At 40.7% G+C, this 20,147-nt stretch overlaps 1 protein-coding gene across 1 annotated transcript in view; it reads right to left on the minus strand.

Moving 5' to 3' along the window:
• LOC121941845 (E3 ubiquitin-protein ligase SMURF2) overlaps positions 1-20,147 on the minus strand; it is a 78,006-nt gene that overhangs the window by 16,871 nt on the left and 40,988 nt on the right. Inside the window, exons 5-12 of the mRNA XM_042484748.2 lie at positions 16,630-16,763; positions 12,129-12,194; positions 11,609-11,693; positions 11,076-11,159; positions 8,358-8,569; positions 6,153-6,237; positions 4,501-4,659; positions 3,232-3,285 (exon numbers count right to left, since the gene is read on the minus strand). Of these exons, the coding sequence (XP_042340682.1) occupies positions 3,232-3,285; positions 4,501-4,659; positions 6,153-6,237; positions 8,358-8,569; positions 11,076-11,159; positions 11,609-11,693; positions 12,129-12,194; positions 16,630-16,763 (879 nt within the window). The remainder of the gene's footprint in view (positions 1-3,231; positions 3,286-4,500; positions 4,660-6,152; positions 6,238-8,357; positions 8,570-11,075; positions 11,160-11,608; positions 11,694-12,128; positions 12,195-16,629; positions 16,764-20,147) is intronic.

The following is a 20,147-nucleotide window of genomic DNA, read 5'->3' on the forward strand; positions in this document are numbered from 1 at the left end:
GTAATGAAACGTCTTCCAGTGGTGCCAGGGAAGCAGAGGCACAGCAGCTCAGTGCTTTCTTTCACCAGTATGAAAGAGAACTTTCTCTTCTCTGCAGGATGCTTACTTTTCTTTACAACATTAAAACACTATCCAAGCAACTTTGTCAACATTTGAAGAAAAAGTTGCATTTTTGCTTAAATCGCAGACAGCAGCACGAGGTAACAAGCAGTCAGCTGACCGTGACATGCCACCCCAGTACGCCCAGCACCTCCAATCTACCCATATGGAAGCAGGTTAATGCAGAACTGCATCATAGCAGGGTCATGGTGTGTGTGTGTGTGTGTGTGTGTGTGTGTGTGTGTGTGTGTGTGTGTGTGTGTGTGTGTGTGTGTGTGCATGTGTGTGTGTGTGTGTGTGTGTGTGTGTGTGTGTGTGTGTGTGGTGGACGTGTGTGGATGAAGTTGGGTGAAATATTCTTAAATTGTGGCCTTGATAAAAGACAGATGTCCAGACACTGAGCCAGTAGAGAGGCTGATAACTTAGTTTTAGGAACACAGAGGAGGGCGGGTGGCATATGGGAGAGAATGAGTGAGGACGGAGGACAGAGGAGACGACGGGAGGGGAGGAGGTGTAAAGATCAGAGGGTAAAAAGAAATGGAGAAAATTGAAAATTGAAAAAAAGAAACGGTAGAATATAGCAGTGGTTTGACTGGTTGTACTGGCTTCTCTTCAAATAACAGTGGTCTTTATAGACGAGGAGAGAGTATGTAACGTACAGATTTTCACACATTGAGTTTGGACTTTTTTGATGTGTGTAAACAGACTGTTGTCTTCTCCATGCGTCTCACCATGTGGCCTTTGTATTTCTGCTTGCTGTTGTTTTTGTTCAAGGGTATGCTGTCACTAATTGTAAACAATCCAACATCATGTCTGTGTTGTTGAGACCATTTAGCCCCAGCCCAAAATAATTTAGTGTTTCAGCACCAAAGCTGAGAAGAGGCTTAAATTGGAAGAAATTTCGTTTTCAGACAACTGCACAACTCTAATCTATTCTAGGTCTGCTCTGTGAAAAACATCTTCACATAACATGCTGTTAGAGGCTTTTTGACAATTACCTGAAATTATTCTTCTGACACACAGACTTCTTTCCAGTGGTGTGCTCATTTCAGAAGACGTGCTTAGGCATTAGTGATGTTGCCTTTTTTTGGATATGGGTGTTAAAAACAAGCATAATAGTCTACGTTAGTTCAACAGTTTGAGTTTAAGCTCATTTACCTTTATAGTTGGCCTATTATACATTTTAAACTTCTTAATCCTTGTTTCCAGAGAGTTTTGTTTTGTGTCTGTATATGTTTAACGCAAGGAAATGCATCGTCATGAATGGATAAAAACCAAGCGGCAACCTCAGAGGATGAAAAAAGCAGTCAATGCAGAAGTATCAAAAAACTGCAGTCCTTCTACTGGCCACTTGAGGCTGGCTCTAAAACAAAGTAAATCGCCATAGACACCCATGATAAAATGCACAAATCTACAACAAATATAAACATGTTTACAGTCTGGTTCAAAAAATGATTTTGGTCTCTATAGCCAACTTCAACATTTATGACAGCTGTACATTAATTATTCTAACTTTTCACCACTGTGCATATGGTCTGTCCAAAATCTGCCGCAAAAGTTTTTGTTTGTTCGTTTGTTTGTTTTTTTCAATGTACTTGAGGCAAACTGAAAGAAAAAGAAAAAAAAAACAGAAGGTGGAGTTTCGCAAATGCATCATAGATCTCAGACGTTCCTGTATGAACTTCAAGTTGACTCTTATATGTACACAGAGCTATCTGGAAATGAGGTGTTGAGATTAAATAATTGACGAAATTATGTCCTGCCCCCAATCAAGTTCTACTTTTGCACTCTTTAAAATACAGTTGGCAGGTAGTCCTAAAGCCAGAAAAACATTAATTTGCTTCAGGATTTATTTATCAATTTCCAATAGTGTTTGACACTGCACATTTAATGCTGTGACACGGACTGTATATAGAGTGTTGTGATTATGTTTTCTTTAATCAGTGTGTATCATGGAAAACTGCATTAGAAATGAGAACTCATTCATTTTGACCTTTTCAAAGTTGTAAAACTTTGTCTGGACTCCCTCAAATCTCTCCTAATAAGGAGTCAGACAGGCAGTTAATGATGCTGACTGGATAACATAGCTGAGCTTCAACTCACAACCAGAGGCTGTTCTGACACATATGGATACTATTTGACCAAATGACCAGATGTTGATTTCCCAAACATGTCTATCGTGCCAGCCGCTGTTATTAAAAGAGGCTTTGACTGAGAATTTGCACTAAAAAAAGCAAAGGGGGGAAAAATCTCCACATCTCTCCGTGTTCCTCTTGTTCTAATGATTCCTGCTCACACACTGGCAGGCGGAAAGTACAGGGAGCTTCCAGACAGCCAAAATACACCAAGAACAATCCCAGAATTCAGTTTATCATATCAGGGATTCATATAACTCACTGGTTTTTTTTTTCATTTTCTCTAAAATACTAGGTTAAAGAGCAAATATACAGCTAAAGCATTGAGTCCATGTGCATGCAGCGCAAATAAGGGAAGTGGAGCTAAGCTGGCAGCTGCTGCACTAACACGTGTTTAGTGTTATTTTCCCGAGTGGGGTCGGCTTCACCAGGCCTCTCTGCTGGTGGAGCTGCCTGTGAGCTGATCTACAGTGGAGGCAGACTGCTGACAGACAGCACAAACACACTGAGAGATGGACTGACGGTCCTCCACATGGACAGTCTGTGTGTGTGTGTGTGTGTGTGTGTTGAGCTTGAATAACATCCACATGAAAGTCAAACCTGACGAAGGTTATGCACGACGTATATGCATAAACACACATTGGACATTCCCGTGTAGAAAAGTATCATAGTCAGCATTTTCTCTCATGATAGTTTAACAATGTGTGTGTGTGTGTGTGTGTGTGTGTGTGTGTGTGTGTGTGTGTGTGTGTGTGTGTGTGTGTGTGTGTGTGTGTGTGTAGCTTTGAGTGACTGGCTGCTGAAACTGCTTTATACAGACAGCCGGAGCAAGTGCATGAAAACGTCCATCAACCTGTGTGTGCTGACTGCACTGTACTATGTCATAGATCGTGTTGAAGTGTGTATGTGCATATACAGTTTATTGTCTTCATGCAAGTGTGTGAGCACACATGTATGTCTGCACAACCTTGTGTGTGTATGTGTGTGTGCGGGTTACCTGAGGTTAGTGTTTTGGCTGTCCGTGGCCACGCGGGAACCATTTGGACTTGGGCTGCCCAAGAAAAAGGGAGGAGAGGAAGAGACGGAGAAAGACAAAGAGGGAGAAAAGGGCATGAAAAGAATGTGAATGACAGAGGAGAGGGTTGGAGCAGTGAAAACAACATGGCACATGGATTAAAAAAAGGAACACACAGAAAGGAAGAGACAGAACAAGGAGGAAAAACAGGCAATACAGAGGAGACAAGTAAAAGGACAAAGAGAAACACAAAAAAGGTAGATTAAAAATATGCAACGAAAAGCACGTCGAAAAGCGATGACATCCAAAACATGGAGAAGCGCAGAGAGAGGACACGGATGAAAAGATAGCATCAGTGAGAAAGACAGAAATAGGAGGATAGGAAAGACAATTTGCAGAGAAAGGAGACAGGAAAAGGACAAAAAGAGGAGGACAAATTAACAAATTAATTAAACAAAGATTAATGAAACCAAGACAGTCATTAACCCTTTAAAACCTGGGCATACTTTTCAAATATATGGGAAAAAGGCCATATTTTTATCTAACCATCAATGTCTCATAACAAATACATTAAAATCTTTATTTGCTGAGCTTGTTAGAGGGTTTAAATAGCTTCAAAGTCACAATACTTTGGTTGGTCTTGTTTTACAGCAACAGCATTGTTGATCTTTGTGTTTTTAACCAAACTATTCTGAGTAGAGGGTAACGGCATGCTATGCAAGAAGTGTTGGTTACTGTTTGTACAGTGTTGCCAATGAAAGTGAAAGTTAACCCCAGATTCACTCTTGTTTTGGAACGAGCTTTGTCTACTTGGCATTTTGCCTTGCTATATTTAATTTTTTTTTTTTTTTTTTTTTGGCACTGTGTCTGTGATTTTCGTAATTTCCTCTTGGACGCTTACAATTTGGCACCTGGAACGTTCTGAAAATAGCACTGTAAGAAGAAAATAAGAAAATACAGACAAAGGGCAGAGTCTCTGCAGACAAATACACTGCCACAGATTTCTAGTGGCTCATAGGTGACGACTAAGAGGAATTACATTTAATTTTTTCTTTTTGGCAAAATCCTGGAGAGTATATCTTTAACAACCCAAAGCAGCCGTAAATATGCAGATTTGCATGCAAAATCTCTCTTCTGAAAGGGTGTAAGATAAAATTAGTGACGCTGTTAGAAAGATACAAATGCTGGAAGGAAAGTCCTTGAATATCCTGCTCTGGGAGGTGCAAAAGCATCAATGATTTACACACTTACTTGAGTACTAGATGCAGGTTAGCAGATAGTCGCGGGTCTGTGAACTGTGTTGTCCGGTTGTTGTGGTCAACAAAATAGACACGACCTGTAGCTGTGTTTCTGATCTCCCAGCCTGGTGGCAGTGGGCCCAGCTCCTCACAGTTCACATTGCTAAGGTCTCTGAACAAATAAAAAAATAGAAACCATAAACAGGAATGATAAAACAAGTAATTCCAAATCAAACTATTGTATATTGTATATATACAATAGTATTGTATATACTATTGTATATACTACTGTATATTTGTGCTGAACCGTCATGGTACAGGGGTTGAGTGCACGCAGTCGCATGCAAAACACAGGATACATAAATTGACCAGGGTTCTGCACATTTTCATGGACAAAATTTCAAAACTTTTCCATGATTTTTCAATGACCCATGTTCCTTTCCTAGTCTTTCTTGCCAGGTGTTTTTCAAATATAATAGATTCTTAAACTCTATTCAGACAAAAATCGAGTTCGCTGGCATACATGGAGGGAGAGAGAGAATGCAAAAAAATGAGGAAATGTTTGAGATGGTAAACAAAACATCACACATCAACATATAATAGCGCTACGCTACACCAACAGCTTCAGAAAATACATTTTTTGTTATGTTACATAACGTGGAAGGGTATCCATGGAAGATTACTGTAACAAATTTACTAAACACAACAAAATTCCATGACTTCTCCGAGCCTGAAAAATGTGATTGTGAAATTTCCTGATTATTCCATGTTTTCATGGCAGTGGGAACCCTGATTGGTGCATGTAATGCGGAGGGCATCAACAACCTCAAAACTGACCATTATTCTTTTGATAAAGTGTGCGCTCTGATTTCTCGATTCTTCTCTCCTGACACTGACAGCAGAAACCTAAGCCCTGATCTGGGACAATGCTATAGCCTAAGGACGACTTGCGCTTGCGTCTATGTGTGTGTATGTGTGTGTGAGTACTCCGTCCTTGTGTGAAGTGAGGACACATCACTCGGGGACAAAGCGCATGCCTCGCTGCACTCATCACAACATACTGGGTCATTTTAGCAGCTCTGTCCAAAATGACCAAACCCAGAGGTTGCTGCTGTGAGCTGGATGTTAAATGCATGTGCTTCATCGCGGAGCAGCAACTCACAACGAGACCCGGCCAGAAAATGTAACGCAATAGCAGAGCCTGAAATCTCTGGTGAATTAACGAGTGGGCTATTGAGAGTTGGTGAAACAAATCTGATTGAATGCAGAACCATTAGCCTTTGGTGTGTTCAGCTCCACATCTGTCCAAAAACTTTTCTCCCAACTCCACATCGGACTTGGAGGTCATTAGTTTGGCTGACCCAGACTTGGGCCTGAAATATGACTAACACAACTGTTTTTGAACACAAGCCAGAGCAATTAAATGAGAAATTAGGTCTGATCCAGCCCAGTCAAGTCCAGTTTGGTCCTGTCACTTCTGGGAATGTATGTCCGGTTTTATACTGGGATTAAAACAACACAGGCTGTCAGTGCTGCAGAGTATTTATCACAAGTTGAAGTCGATGTGTTGTCGAGATAATTATGCTTAAATGAATGGCTCTTAATAACAAGTGCTTTACAAATTGACACAAATCAGTGCCTAAAGATGGAAAACAGAAAAATTACCTGGGCACTCGGGGGTCATGCCAGGTGCTGACTCCAGTCTGTGTGTGGAGGAAGTAGACTTGGCCCTGCTGAGTTGTTCTTTGCTCTAAAAACAGAGAGAAAAATTAATTAAAATTAATATTAAAAAGAAGAAAAAATGCATTAAAACAAGCTTGGATCTGTTGCTGTTGGTCTGTATTCTAGTCCTGGTGGGTACAAGCATGGATAGTGAGTTTGTGTGTTTTGGAGAGAGGGAAGTCTGTTTATAATTGATGTGACAGACTAACTGCAGGGACAAGAGTTTCTTAAGGTGTGCGCCAGTATAATCAATTAGTTCCTCTCCAGTCTCCAGCAGGCTTCTCCCAAGAGGATGGGAGGAAAATAAAAAGTGAGGGGAATTTATCAAAGACTTCCATGAGTGTTTTTCCTTGCACGGAGTTCCTCGATGCATCCTCACTGCCTTGTTTTCTCTTAAACGTTGGTGTGTGCTCTGAAAGTAATCCCTTCCCATTAATCTCAAAAACCAAAAGGAAATGGAAAGGAAAACGCTGTCACTCAGTCCAAACCCACTAAAATAATATGCTGTAAACAAACCGAAAGAAATCAGAATGGTTCATCATTGGCTTGTCAGATCTCTCGTTCCATCCAGCTCACGGATGAATGGAGACGGAGTGTGTGAATGTTGGCACAAATTGTGTGTGCTGCACAGGCGTGGTGTTCATGTGTATATGTATGCGCCACCCGCTAATCCATCACTACCCCCCACCCCAACTTCCTACTGGCACAACTTGTTTCCTACCCACCTCTCCCTCTCTTTTTCCCCTCACACACTCCCTCTCTCTCTCACGCTCCCTCGCCACACCCAGCTGCTGGTTCAGAGGGTTCAGCTGAGGAAGAAAGCTCGCTAGCTGTTGGGCATCACTGACTCACTTTGTCCGACCTTGGCCAGCCTCAGTGGACACAGCAGGACATTTCAAAGGGGGCACAGGTCCAACAGTGCCATTCTAAAATCACGGGCATACAGCACCGCACTCAAAATAATGATTTATTTTTCAGACTGTGTGGGTACTGTGGGGTGCTCTGCGGCTGACTGTGAAAAGTACATTTTTTCTAAAAAGAACCCAAACGATTCCAGTGTTGGAAAATTGTGAAGCTGTTGCATTATTTTCCCGATGTGTTTGCAGGCTGTCTTTTAAGTCAGCTTGAATTACAGACATGAAAAAAATGGCCAATAACCTTAAGTTCCCTCTGTGAGCTAAACACTGAGGTATGAATAACCTGCCTGCCCTCCTTGTCTTCGCTGTGGGAATATCAGTCTGCAAAGCCCAAACATACCAACACTGGGAAGTGAGAGAAGGGAAAGTGTTAGTGAGGACAGAGCAGGAAGACTGCTACAGAAGAAGAGGATATAAAGAGCATTTAAATTTATTTTTTATCAGTAAAAGAAAATCCCATCCAAAGTGACACTGCCTCCAGGCTACAAGAAAGAAATTCTGTCAAAGGAGCAGATCACCACTTATTTGAAATTGTATTTCTGCAAGTTAGGGCTGGGACTTATGCAGTTCATTATGACTACAGCTGGTCAAAAACAATCACTTGTTTTCACTTGGTGTCCCATGTCTAAACTATTCCGACACCTTGACCACCAGCAGGAGGTACCTCTGAACTGGGGTTGGACTAAAGCATCTGACAATAAAATGCAAACATCAACAGTGATAATGTTGAAATACTGGTGACGAGGCTGTCAAATATAACCAGCATTTGTTGAAAACTCAGTCAGGTGTGTGAATACATTTCCGGGTGACCTTATTGATACTGAATGGCAGAGTTTACTCAATGTTCAAACTTATTATGAACCTCATCCCTTTCCAGTGAAACAGCCCACAACTAAAAAGATAACAGACTATTTACATGCCTCTAAAACTTCAGGACTGCGAGGCAGACAAGACCTTCCACAAATAAACACCTCTTGGTGTTGCAGAAGTAGGATTTGATCACTTTGTAATCGCATGATCATAACCAGACGTCACACGACATAATAAAAACTGCTGTCTGTATCACAGTGTCGTCACTGCTCAAAATGAGGAAGATGGTTACAAAATGTATTGAGGCACTATTAGACTCTACCTACTTTATGAAATTGAATTCTCAAGCTGAATTCCAAGTTTGTTTGTGTGTGTGTGTGTGTGCGTGCGTGCGCCCCGCGTGTGATGCTCTAATTCTCACCATATCCCTCAGGCAGGTCTGGCGGTGTATGCAGGTGCGTTCGGCTCATGTAGTTACGATGCCGCTGCGATCGAACCCGTCTCTCGTGAATCCGCTGTTCGCCCGGCGGGCCGCTGGCCTCGGCCCCGTTTACAGGCGTCATCACTGGCGTGTTCTCGTCCACCACGCAGCTCAGCGGACGCCCTGATGGGCTGGAGTACTCCGACGCTGGCCTGAGAAAAAGAAGAGAGCATGCATGTTCATGATCTGTAATTTCAAATTATAAATTTCTAAACATATTTTTATATATCATACATGAAACCAATCGTAACAGGAGCTAATCAAAACAAATACTTAAATACTGAAAAGCATTTAGGCTAAATGATACCAGCTTTCTCACTGTGAATTGATGAATAAATATCAAAGAACCATTCAAGCGTTTGTTTTCATTGTATAGAATGACATGCATCGTAGTGTGTTAAAAACTGAGTGATAAGTGGTCTTTGTCTTTCTGTTTCAGTGAATGCATGTGACTTTGAAATAGTGATGTTAGATTAAATGTAGGTGAACCAAATGACTTGCCCATGCATGTAAAGGGGCTTTGAGGATCTTCTGCCAGAACATTTTAAGCATCAAATACTTGATTTCACGCATTCCAGTGAATTTATATGCACAAAATTGTGTTTTTCAGCATCAATTTATGGATGACATGTCTCACTTCTTCAAAATAAACGTCCTCTGTTACTTTCATTTTAATTCAGGGGAGCAAATGCACATGTTCTAAATACTGAGGAAGATGTGTCCCCCGTGTCCTCTGAAATCTGCTCCTGAGCTTGTAGGAACCTGAATGTGGAGAGTGCAAGGAAGTGCAAGGAAGTGCATTACAGGAGAGCTTAGGGTTGAGTCATAGCTGCAGCCAGTTTATTTGTTCTTGTGATGTCTAGACATACATCAGCACTACAGAAGAAAATGCTTTTCATGGTTATGGTCAAGATTAAAGGATTATGGGTTGCATTAAAGCAAACAGAAAGTCCTCACAGGACCACAGTAGAATCTGATCAGCAGGGCTTATGAACACATTTCTGATAAGAAGATATAACCAGAGACAGGCTGACTTAATGACACTTACTTTGTATCTGTGTGTATGTGTGTGTGTGTGTGTGTGTGTGTGTGTGTGTGTGTTTGTATGTGTAGCAAGTCTGACCACTGTCTGGCTATGCGGAGTTGCTGACGCCTTGGCTATCTAAAACCTTGGGCCCTTGTCTGTCGAACCACAACACACTCACCCCCCTCCACGCACTCTTCCTCCCACCCATTTCCTCTTTCTCCCCCCTCACTTCTGTCCCACCTCACCTTCCATTTTCCCTGATCCTTCCTTCAAGTTATGCCACTCTTTTCAGTCTCTCAGCCATTTTTCCCCCTCTACACCTCCAGTGTGTCGTCTAATGACTAGCTCATGGACCACATTAAATATGTCTTCAGTCAGGACCAGTGAATGATTGTAAAAATAGTAAAAACAGGTTACCACAAACAAACTGTGTGCTTAAGAAAACACGATAAAAACATTCCCTTTTTGTACTTAGACAGTCAACATACTTTGAGATTATAAATAAAGGAAGATAAATGACTATTTATATTTTACAAAGTATTTGTTACACCTGCATATTGCATAGTCAACGGAAAACATAAAATAGAAAAATCTCTAAATCTCCACTTCCTCTCTTAACCGCTATTCCTCCTCTTATAGATAGATAGATAGATAGATAGATATACTTTATTGATCTCAAAACTGAGAAATTGAGAACAGTTCCTATCCTCATTGATTTCTTCCTCCTACACAGTTTCTACCTGCTCATCTTCCTCCTCAGCTTCACCTTTTCCCGCCTCCCTCAATGCCCTATCACTTAACCCTTCCTTACTATCATTTCCTGTCTGTCCTACCTCCTTCTACAGAGCTGCCTCAGGGGCCGCTAGAGATGTGTAGTAAGAGTGGAGGAGGAGGGGACAGTGGTGTTATTTGTTTGCTTACTCCCCTAACGGCTCCGCTGATATGGGCCAAGTAGGAAGGCGACAGTTGTTCCTGCAGGAACAGGGGCCAAGTAAAACCTGGCTGCCTGACTGGCTGGCTGGTTGGTTGGGTTATTAATGTCTGTGTGTGTGTGTGTGTGTGTGTGTGTGTGTGTGTGTGTGTGTGTGTGTGTGTGTGTGTGTGTGTGTGTGTGTGTGTGTGTTGCGGTGGGGTGGGGGCCTAAGGAAATGGACAGCAATTCACTCATTACCAACAGACTGTTATTGTTGTGTTGTCAGTTGGGTTGAGTGGAAGTGCTTTTTCTAGAAAGGGAAGTGGGGAACAGTACAGCCCCTCATGCTTTGTTGTTAAAGGTCAAGTTTGTTGTGCATGACATCACCGTGACCGCTGTACGTAAGGTAGGAAGTAGAGGCAATGATATGATTTGGGCCATGGGAGAGCTCCCATTTTAGCACAACTCACTTTTTTAGCATAATACACAATTTGAAGTCCTAGTTGGGGATGTTTTCTTTCATTTTAGTTTTTTTGTGTTTTCACATTGTTTATTTAGCTAGGTTTTTTTTTTAGTTGTGTACTTTTATTTTTTGCTCTGTTTTCTGTTTTTAACGAATGTTTTTGCCTGTCTTGGCCAGGACACTCTTGAAAGAAAGATTTCTAATCTTTTCTGGTTAAACAACAGATAAATAAAAATAAAACATGTGCAGATGTACCTGGTGGGTCTCTCCCACTGTGTGGTACGTGTGATGTGGTTCAGATACTGTATCCTTCCAGAAGCTGTCCTTCTCTCTTCCCAGCTGTTTTAGAACAAATAAAAAAACGGGTCAGCAATAAACATAATACTTATTGTAAATCATATCAAAAATAAAAATTAAAACACCTTTGTCCACCTTTGACACCTCTAAGGACACATGCCCATCTAACTGTACTGTAAACAATGCATCCCTCATGTTATTAGTAGCAGGAAATTAAAGAATCACCAATCTAAACAGAGCTTTTACCATTTTATCATTATTGAAAACACATTTAAGATTACACAAGAAAAAAAATGTGATTTATAGAAAAATGTTCTCAACTTAAAAACCAGACAAAAGTCTGATAAGGAGGACAGTAATATTCACAGCTGCTGTTTACAGACCTTAAATCAAGATATCTCCAGAAAAATGTCAGACTTCAAGAAGAAGCAAAGTACTGTGCAGACTAACAGGAAGGCTCATTTTTAAGAAAACCCTGTGATAATACTGACCCATCAGGTAAGTCATTGTCAAACAGGCGACTGCAGTCCACCACTGGCCCTCCTGTCCCAATGCGATCTCTGGACTGAAGACTTACTACAGTTGACAAGGACAAGGAGACAGACAGCAGATCAATGGCATTTTTCTACCTATAGAGTGCAGCTAAAATAATGACTAATATTTTGCACATTCATCACTTTGTATGAATTCCCTCTGGCATGTGGATTACAGTTCTACTAATCGTATTTATTCAACTGGTCTTTTTCCCATTTCATTTTGGCATTAGAATAGCAAATGATTGTTAGGTGAGGATAAAATTTCATTATTTCAAAATAAATGAGCTCTCCTTTTATGTTCTGTCTCAAATAAACTGCAAAGGAGTAGTTCCAACAAAAGCGTCCACCTAAACTTTTGTATACATAGTGATGGTACACTGTCACACAAACAAACTCACATAAGACTACTGTATGTACTTATATATCTTTGGCTTGACTTGACTATTGACGGCATGTGAAATTGTGTGTTTCTTACCAACTATTTGTCCTCTCACAGTATCATTGTCATTGGGTCCCAACTTATTCAGGTCCAGTCTCTGATCTGCAGGGAAAAAAACAAACAAGACACATAATTATTTGTTAGACATTTGTCCTTATTTTCAACCATGAACACATCCAGGTAATACGCTGATGTGCTACTTGCTGTATTTCACACTGCCAGACAAGGTGCTCAGACTGAAAACACTGCAGGTGGCTGGGAGACGACAACACACTATCCAGAGAGGCCAGATTGAGTAATAGGTCCAAAGGTTTTCAAGGCTTATTTGAAACTGAAGAAACTCACAGTGGATTTATGAAGCAATGAGTGAGGATGTTACAACTTTGGAAAGTTATCACAGTGATATTTTTTATCCTAGGTTGTGACAATATCCAGATAACAGTAGATTTAACTTGTCTACCAGGAACATGCTCTTGCACATACTTGATTGGACAACACGGGACATTGCAAGGACTTCACATTGTGTTGTGGCAAAATCTGTGCCAAGGTCCAACATTTTTCCCAGATGACACTGTGTTTTCTTGTCTGTGTCCACAACCTTGCTGCGTCAATGCAGTGCCATTGAAAGGAACGGGGAGGCTGTGTGTTTTTATACAAAACTAATGGCAGTCTGACTTCTGCATGAGCCAAACGGGACACACTGAAGTAGCCAGTCAAAACTCTGATATGAGACATTATGTCCCGCATGCAAGTGTGCCTTAACAAGGTTAAAAATACATCAGTGTTCTCTGCAGAAAAAACACATCTGCAGCTTCACTCATTCTGTGTGAAAAGATAAAAATTTGGACACACAAAATATCACAAATTTTGGGCACAAAGTGTGTATGCAGGCTTGTTGTTTCTGGATAAGTAAGAACTCATTGTCTGCTCTGTCTGCTCTGCACAGGAGAGCACTGCCAGATGCAGACAGCACAGAAACACAACCCAGGAAGACTCTGAACAAGATCCAGACATAGATACACTCAGCAGTCTCTCTCTCTTTCTCCCCCTCTCTCTTACACACACACACACACACACACACACACACACACACACACACACACACACACACACACACACACACACACACAATTCCACAGGGAAACTTGTGCACGGCCAGCCCAGCTGACCACTATCAATAGCGTGTGTGTGTGAGCATGCAGGATAGTTCTGAAGGAGTTTTGGCTCAGTTATATAAGTAAAAAATAATCGGACATAAGACAGAGTGTGAGTTAAGCAGAGGAAGGGAAATATGCAGAAGACGCATTGACAGAGTGAGTGAGAGAGAGGGAGATAAAGAGATGCCCCAGTTCGTCATGTACTGATACTAAAACCAAAGTGAAACTGGATTTGTCATGTCTTTGAATAGCCTGTATGACTTTGTATGCACACAAAATGGTGCATCTGTTTGTATGTACAGACCAAACACATTTAAACAACCCTATAGCTTGTTTCCAGAAGTGTGCGTGTGCGTGAGTGTTTGTGCGCGAGTGTTTGTGTGTGCATGTGTGCATCTGTTCCGGATACGTGTCTAGACTAAACAGGGATGGTCTAAAGCCTTACATGGCTGGAATAGTAAGCAGATTTTTCCCTTAAATAAGAGAAGAGGGAAACAGAGAGACAGAACATTCACAGACCTTTAAATACAAGCCTCACTGCACCATTCAGTTCCTCAGAACTCCAGAAACTGTGTACGACAATAAACAAGCTGCAAAAAATGTTGTCAATATGTGCATGTAAGTGCACAAAAGCAGATTGTGTTTAAGTATTCATTAATTCAGCTTATGCACATCTGTATCTTGATGTGTGTATGTCTGTATGCATAAATAAAAACAGTAGTATCAGCAGCATCACAGTCAGCAAATCAGTAAATATAAATGGCTGTTATATCAACACTATAAATAATACGCACATAAACATCAGGGATCAAAGAGAGGCAAACTAACATGTGTAGTCCATAAAGTCATTTTGAAAAGCTGGTGGTGTGTGTGTTAGTGAGTTTGTGGGTTCAGAAGTGGGACAGATGACTTAGAGGTTTGTGTGTGCGACGCTACAGGAAGTGGAGCTCAGTGTAGAGCCAGACAGACTTGTAGTGAACTAGACAATCATACCAGACCCACTTTTGGTTTGCAAGTGTGTGTGTGTGTGTGTGTGTGTGTGTGTGTGTGTGTGTGTGTGTGTGTGTGTGTGTGTGTGTGTGTGTGTGTGTGTGCGCGCAGGAGTGAAACAGCTGAATATGATTTCTAGGAACCAAGACAATTCCAGTAAAATCTTTTTTGTTTGTGTATTTATATATGTGTGTATGTGTGTATGTGTGTGTGTGTGTGTGTGTGTGTGTGTGTGTGTGTGTGTGTGCGAGCATCTTGGTCAGACCACAGACTGGGCAAAGTTCAAGTGACAGGACAAGGACAAGGAGATAATGTGACTGCTGGTGTCATGTCATAGATCGTGATATGCCTCCCTGTCCACTTCCTGTGGCTACGAGAAAGTATAATTTTTGCCATGCTGGCTGTAAGTAAGTGGCTGGTCTGGAGCCTAACTGGAGTCTATACTGTCTGTTTCTGGAAGCTGTGGGTAAATCTAAGGCACCCAGTGGGGTTAAAGTGTGGCACCAGGTTTCTATAGCCGTCAAGGTCCCTTTTGTGGCTTTTGGTGGATTAGGGGGTTTAAATGCCAAGCATGCCATTTCAGAGCAAACATAAAGGTGGCTGGAACATATTCTGTACTTGAATGTATTTAGCTTAACAATTTGGAGTTGGCGTAGGAGGATGTTACATTTGGGCCAACCAAACTACCTATATTCATGAAAGTATCCAACTATGCAGTTTGGATAAAAAGCATCCACTAACTGGCAATTATATTGGGGTGTGACTGTGTAGAATGGATGAATGGAAAAAAGCAAAAAGCCACATATATATATATGTTTTTTTTATTTATGTTTTTTTTTTTTCAAAAGGTCATGTGGGGAGGGGGGGAGGGGGTGCAACTCAGGGTGGGGGTCCTGGTACATGCCTGACACTTTTCATTTAAGTCAGGAAGATGGATTGAAGGAAAGGAGGGGAATGTGTGGAAGGAATGTTAATTTGACAGTATGTACTACAGTTAAGTGTATATGTGTCAGCATCAATTGACTGGTACTGCAAACAGACAGACAGGGTTAACAAGCATGTGGCCATATGGACTGTACAGCGGGAGAAAAAGAGTTTAAATGAGTTGGAAATCAAAGGGCACAACACAGGAGCCACGCAGACGGGAAACTAACCATTTGAGAATGTGTGTGTCTGCAAAATCACTGCTCTCCCTTTGTACGCTACCCACATCAGCCCGGGATCAACTTTATGGTCAACCGAGGATATAACACAACTATCCCAGAACAGCATCCTTCTTACTCTTTTGGCATCTTGTGCAAAACAGTGCCAATAAGTATATGAGCAGGACTACGTTTCCAAGACTAAAAGCTGTTTGTTTCCCTGACATAGAGTCGCACTGCTGCAAAAATGAATTGTGGCTATTGATTTAGTCCCAGGTGCCGGATGTCTACAGCAGGCGATATTTCTGATATGTGTGGCCTAAAGGAGTTGCATGTGTATTGTGCCCATAAATCAAATGGCAATAAATGGCTGGCACAAAAGCAGCAGCAGGCTGCAAGCTGGGAATGTGACAGCGGCACTGTTGAGAGAGCTGCGCATGTACCAGCAGGCTAGCAAGCTATCAGACTGCAGCAGTCAGATAAAACAGCAAAGGTTCCCCTGACATCAAGTTTGTGTCTTGTTGTTGGAGACACTAGGTCTGGTCCCCACATTTCTCTGTCTGACTATGAGTGCAGCGGGCAGGATGTGTGTGCATGCATGTGTGAAGAGAGGCTAGCATGGCTCACCCAACTGCTGTTTAGTTATTCATTAATTAATTCCCTCATCACTCTGCACTAACATGCCAAACTGGAACCTGAGGGTAAAGGCCATGTTAACTCTTTGAAACCTGGAGTGGGCAGCATCACTTCTCTTGTGCTGCTTTCAGATGCCTTTCACAAGTGTTTAAACCTTTGAGCTCTGAGCAGAACGGTTTAATTTCTTTAAAAACAAAGGGAAAAAACAATGAGCAACTTGGGAGGAAAAGTTGCAAGAAATTAAAAGATTTAGAATGTTTTTTTTAAGATAGGGTAGAAAAAAAGAAAAAAAAGCTATGGAAAAATATTCATAATTATCATAATTACATATTTAAAATTATGTTACAAAATTATATAATTTTTACACACTTTTTTGCCAAGTCTTCTCTGCCTTGTCTGTTTGTTGTTTTTTTCTTTTTTTTTATAATTCCATGTAATTTTTTTTTTTTAAATCAAATTTCGTACTAATTTTTGGTTCACTACTTTCTTTGCTCATTGCCTTCTTCCCATGCTTTTCAAAGAAATCAAGCCAGTTTGCTCAGGTTTCAAAGAGTTAAGCATGCAGAGAGAGCCTAAGAAGACCACAAAGAGTATGCACACACAGGTACTCACAGCCAGTGTCTTTGAGTCTGTTGATGGCGTTGGACAGGAGGCGAACACAACCCAGGAAACCTGCACCCTGTTTTTTGTGGATTTTCTTGTGGTTCCATACGCTGATGGTGATTGAGTCTGCCTTTCCAATGTATCTGAAAAAGGAAGAGAAAGATAACGGATCAAAAGATAGAAAATAGTTTGCACTCTTAACAAGTGTGCAGAATTTCAAACATGGTGAATGCTTGTGTGCATATTGCAAAGAGGGGGTCAAAACTCTGAGAACAGAGAAGGTCTCCATCAATCAACAGGGTCTGAGGGATAAAAGAAAATCACAAGCTACGACACTCTTTTTCAATTTTCAAAACATCAAACACACTGGCTAAAAAAAAAGAAGAAGGAAAACCCAGAAACTTATATGTTTTGCATTTCTTCCAACTACTTCTCCCTGACACCATGAGAACAGTGCACACCATGTTCGCGGTGTAGACTTTCAGACTGTGTAATGAGGCCGATTAGCACATTTTGAAGTACCTTGTGTGTACGTGCTCTGTGTGTTTGTGCAGATTTAGCGCTGCTGAGGTCAGTCTGGTTGTGGTTGGGGAACAGAGGAAGTCCCCGAGATGTGCTCCACCACTGTCTGAGACCCAGACAGCTCCCACAGTAAACACGCAGAGTTCAACAGTCGAATGCACAATCACGCCGACACTGACATGCATACATAATTACAACCTAGCACGGATGCCAAGGTCTATATTATGCTGTGTATCACTAGATAGAAGTGGGGTTTCCCAACTAAACACATCAAAACTTGGTATGTTAACCATACATAGAAGCAGGGAAACTGTTGCACTAAAATTAAATAACCTGTGTGGGGATATTTTTAAGTGTAAAGTGATTCAGTGTGGAGTTGCTATCTGAGAATCTGATCAGGATGAAGTAGCAGAGGTTAGCATCTTGGCACTTTTCTCTCTCAGCAGATGCTGATGTGTCTAGGCCTGTGCTTTGTTGCACATGATTATGATCTCATCTTCTAGCCATTTAACGCTATTACAAATGGGTGAAAGAACACACAGTATTTTGCAATGAAAGCTTCAATTTTCTTCTCCAATTAAGGCAAGTAAATTAAAGGCTTTTTTGCCGAGAAGTGGATTCTTACAGACTAGAAACCACTAGAGGTAAGATGTTCAAACCCTGTATCTTGTAAAGGGCCTCTGACACATCATAATATGACAGTGGGATTATACAGAATATTTAATTAATTAGCACAACCTGGGAGATTTTTTTTTTTTAACTTTACGATGTTATGAGAAATCAAACAAAACTGCTGACTGAATGTACTTAGAAAGTAGCACCGTTGTTCACTTTGATGAGAACAGTTTTGACTAAGCTCAGCCTTGATTAGGACATCGCTCTAATCTTAGAACAACAGATGTTTTAAGCATCACACTGTTAGATTGCAGTTTGGTTCCCCACATTTGGTGTGCTGTGGTGCAACTCAAATTGTCTCTCTGAGCATATAACACTGTGCAGGGTTTAATCTCATGCTCGTCTCTTCTCACAGTGTGGTTATGAGGTCAGTGTGATGCAAAGGTGTGTTGAGCAGAAAACCGTGGAGCCAAAAAAAGAGAACTGAAATAGCAGAGGAGACAATGACTGAGTGTCTGAGGATAAGAGAACAGGTAGAATAAAATGTTATTTCCTCACTCAGGATAACTGTGCCAAAAACAGTGTTGGGAAAAGTTGTCCTCTGACATAACACTGCAGGCACTGAGACAGTTATTATTACTCACTCAGTTTCATGAGTGAGTTCATCAGTTCCAAATATTTAACAGTTTGGGTTTTTTTTCCCTTCAAAATCTACATGAACCACTCTTCACATCGGCATAAATGAAATCAAACCCGCCTTATGTCCTTCTTTAATGACGGGGTTGATGAACACAAGGAGCAAATGCCAGGACTTGAGTTTTCATTACAACAAAATTATGACTTCTGTGTTACCTGCATGCCAAACTAATCAGTGCACATAAGGCCACATTGCCTACTAATATATACCATGACCAGTTGTTGACAATCAATGTAGCATTTTAAATGGAGTCTGGCACAGAGCTCATCCCTCATGAAACGCACCTTCATTACATAAATCTCTGCAAACTGTAGAGGGCAAAACATCATCACCAATCTGTTTTAACCAAATATTCTCACATCTAGCCCAGCTAAAAATCACAAAAACACCCAATCTGTCAGCAGCACGTTAATGTTCTGTAACTGGTCCCAACAGCGTTAGTTTCACGTCACCTGTTCAACTGACTGTAGCAGTTAAGATAACATGCCACTGTTATTACAGACATGAGATCAAACCACAGACACTTGCCTCTTTATTGACTCACAGCATGACGCCGTGGCAGAATGACCATCAGGGAAACACTAGAATGGATATTTGGCATTAAGTGGGCTGTAAATAGAGAGATGTTCAATATAACTGCAGACTGAACTGACTGTGACTCCCCGTCTTCTAGACGTAGTTACTGTTGCACTAAAAGCTACAATGTACTTGGTGTGGAAACTTCGTCCAGAAAAAAGGACACACTGCATCATATTTCTGAACAGGACTGCTGTCAACACAAATCCAGAGCCGCACAGAGCAGATCTCACTGTGTCACCTTTACAGAAGTCTTCCCCTTTTCTTTTTAGGTTCATTACTATTATTTGCATTCTAGACTAATAATTTATCATTAATTCTTTCATTTCAAGGATTTTATAAAATTCTTGAAATTAAAGTATTTTATACAATTTTATGTTTTTTTTTAAAGTAATGTATTAAAACATAAAAGCTGCTAGATCAGTGATTCTCAGGGTGTCAGTGGAAAGTTTTTAGATTTATTCATTTAAATTATCATGACATATTTTCATTTTTAGCAAACAGCTTTATAGTTCAATAAATAATATTTTAGTTTTTAAAACTGAAACACTTTAATCTCACAAATTGCGTATTTAAAATAATATTTTCATGCAATTCTTTATGAAAATTAAGAATTGTATGTGCAGTATGTGCAGGGTTCATTCTGTGCTCTTGGCAAGTTGTTTTTTTCTATTTAATCGTGTTAAATTATTCAATTCCCACCACTGAATTTACAAAAAAAAAGGAAAAACAAAAAAAAAAGAAACAACCATATGATTAACTGCTAAACGCTGGGGGTCAAGCACAGCGACAACACAATTACAAACAATCTGTACATCTCTCTCACAAACACACTTCATTATGTGGTTAAAGGCAACAAGAAAAATAAGGATTAGCGCTCCTAATCCTGCAGACAACAGCAGAGGAGGGGAAAAAATTCTTGGTTCAAATCCAGATTAGCTTTCCAGGACATACTAAATCCAGACCCGCAGGACTTCCCAAACTTTTTTTCTTGCCAGGGAACGTACATTACACTGGGAAATCAAATCTAAGATTTCTTTCCAGGTTGGATATATTTCACATTAATGTTGGACAGCCTTCAGTTGTTAACATCTATAAAGACAAAAATAAATCAGAG

This window comes from Plectropomus leopardus, chromosome 3 (genome assembly GCF_026936395.1).
Source record: "Plectropomus leopardus strain MGB_pleo_1.0 chromosome 3, ASM2693639v1, whole genome shotgun sequence".
NCBI classification, from domain to species: Eukaryota; Metazoa; Chordata; class Actinopteri; order Perciformes; family Serranidae; genus Plectropomus; species Plectropomus leopardus.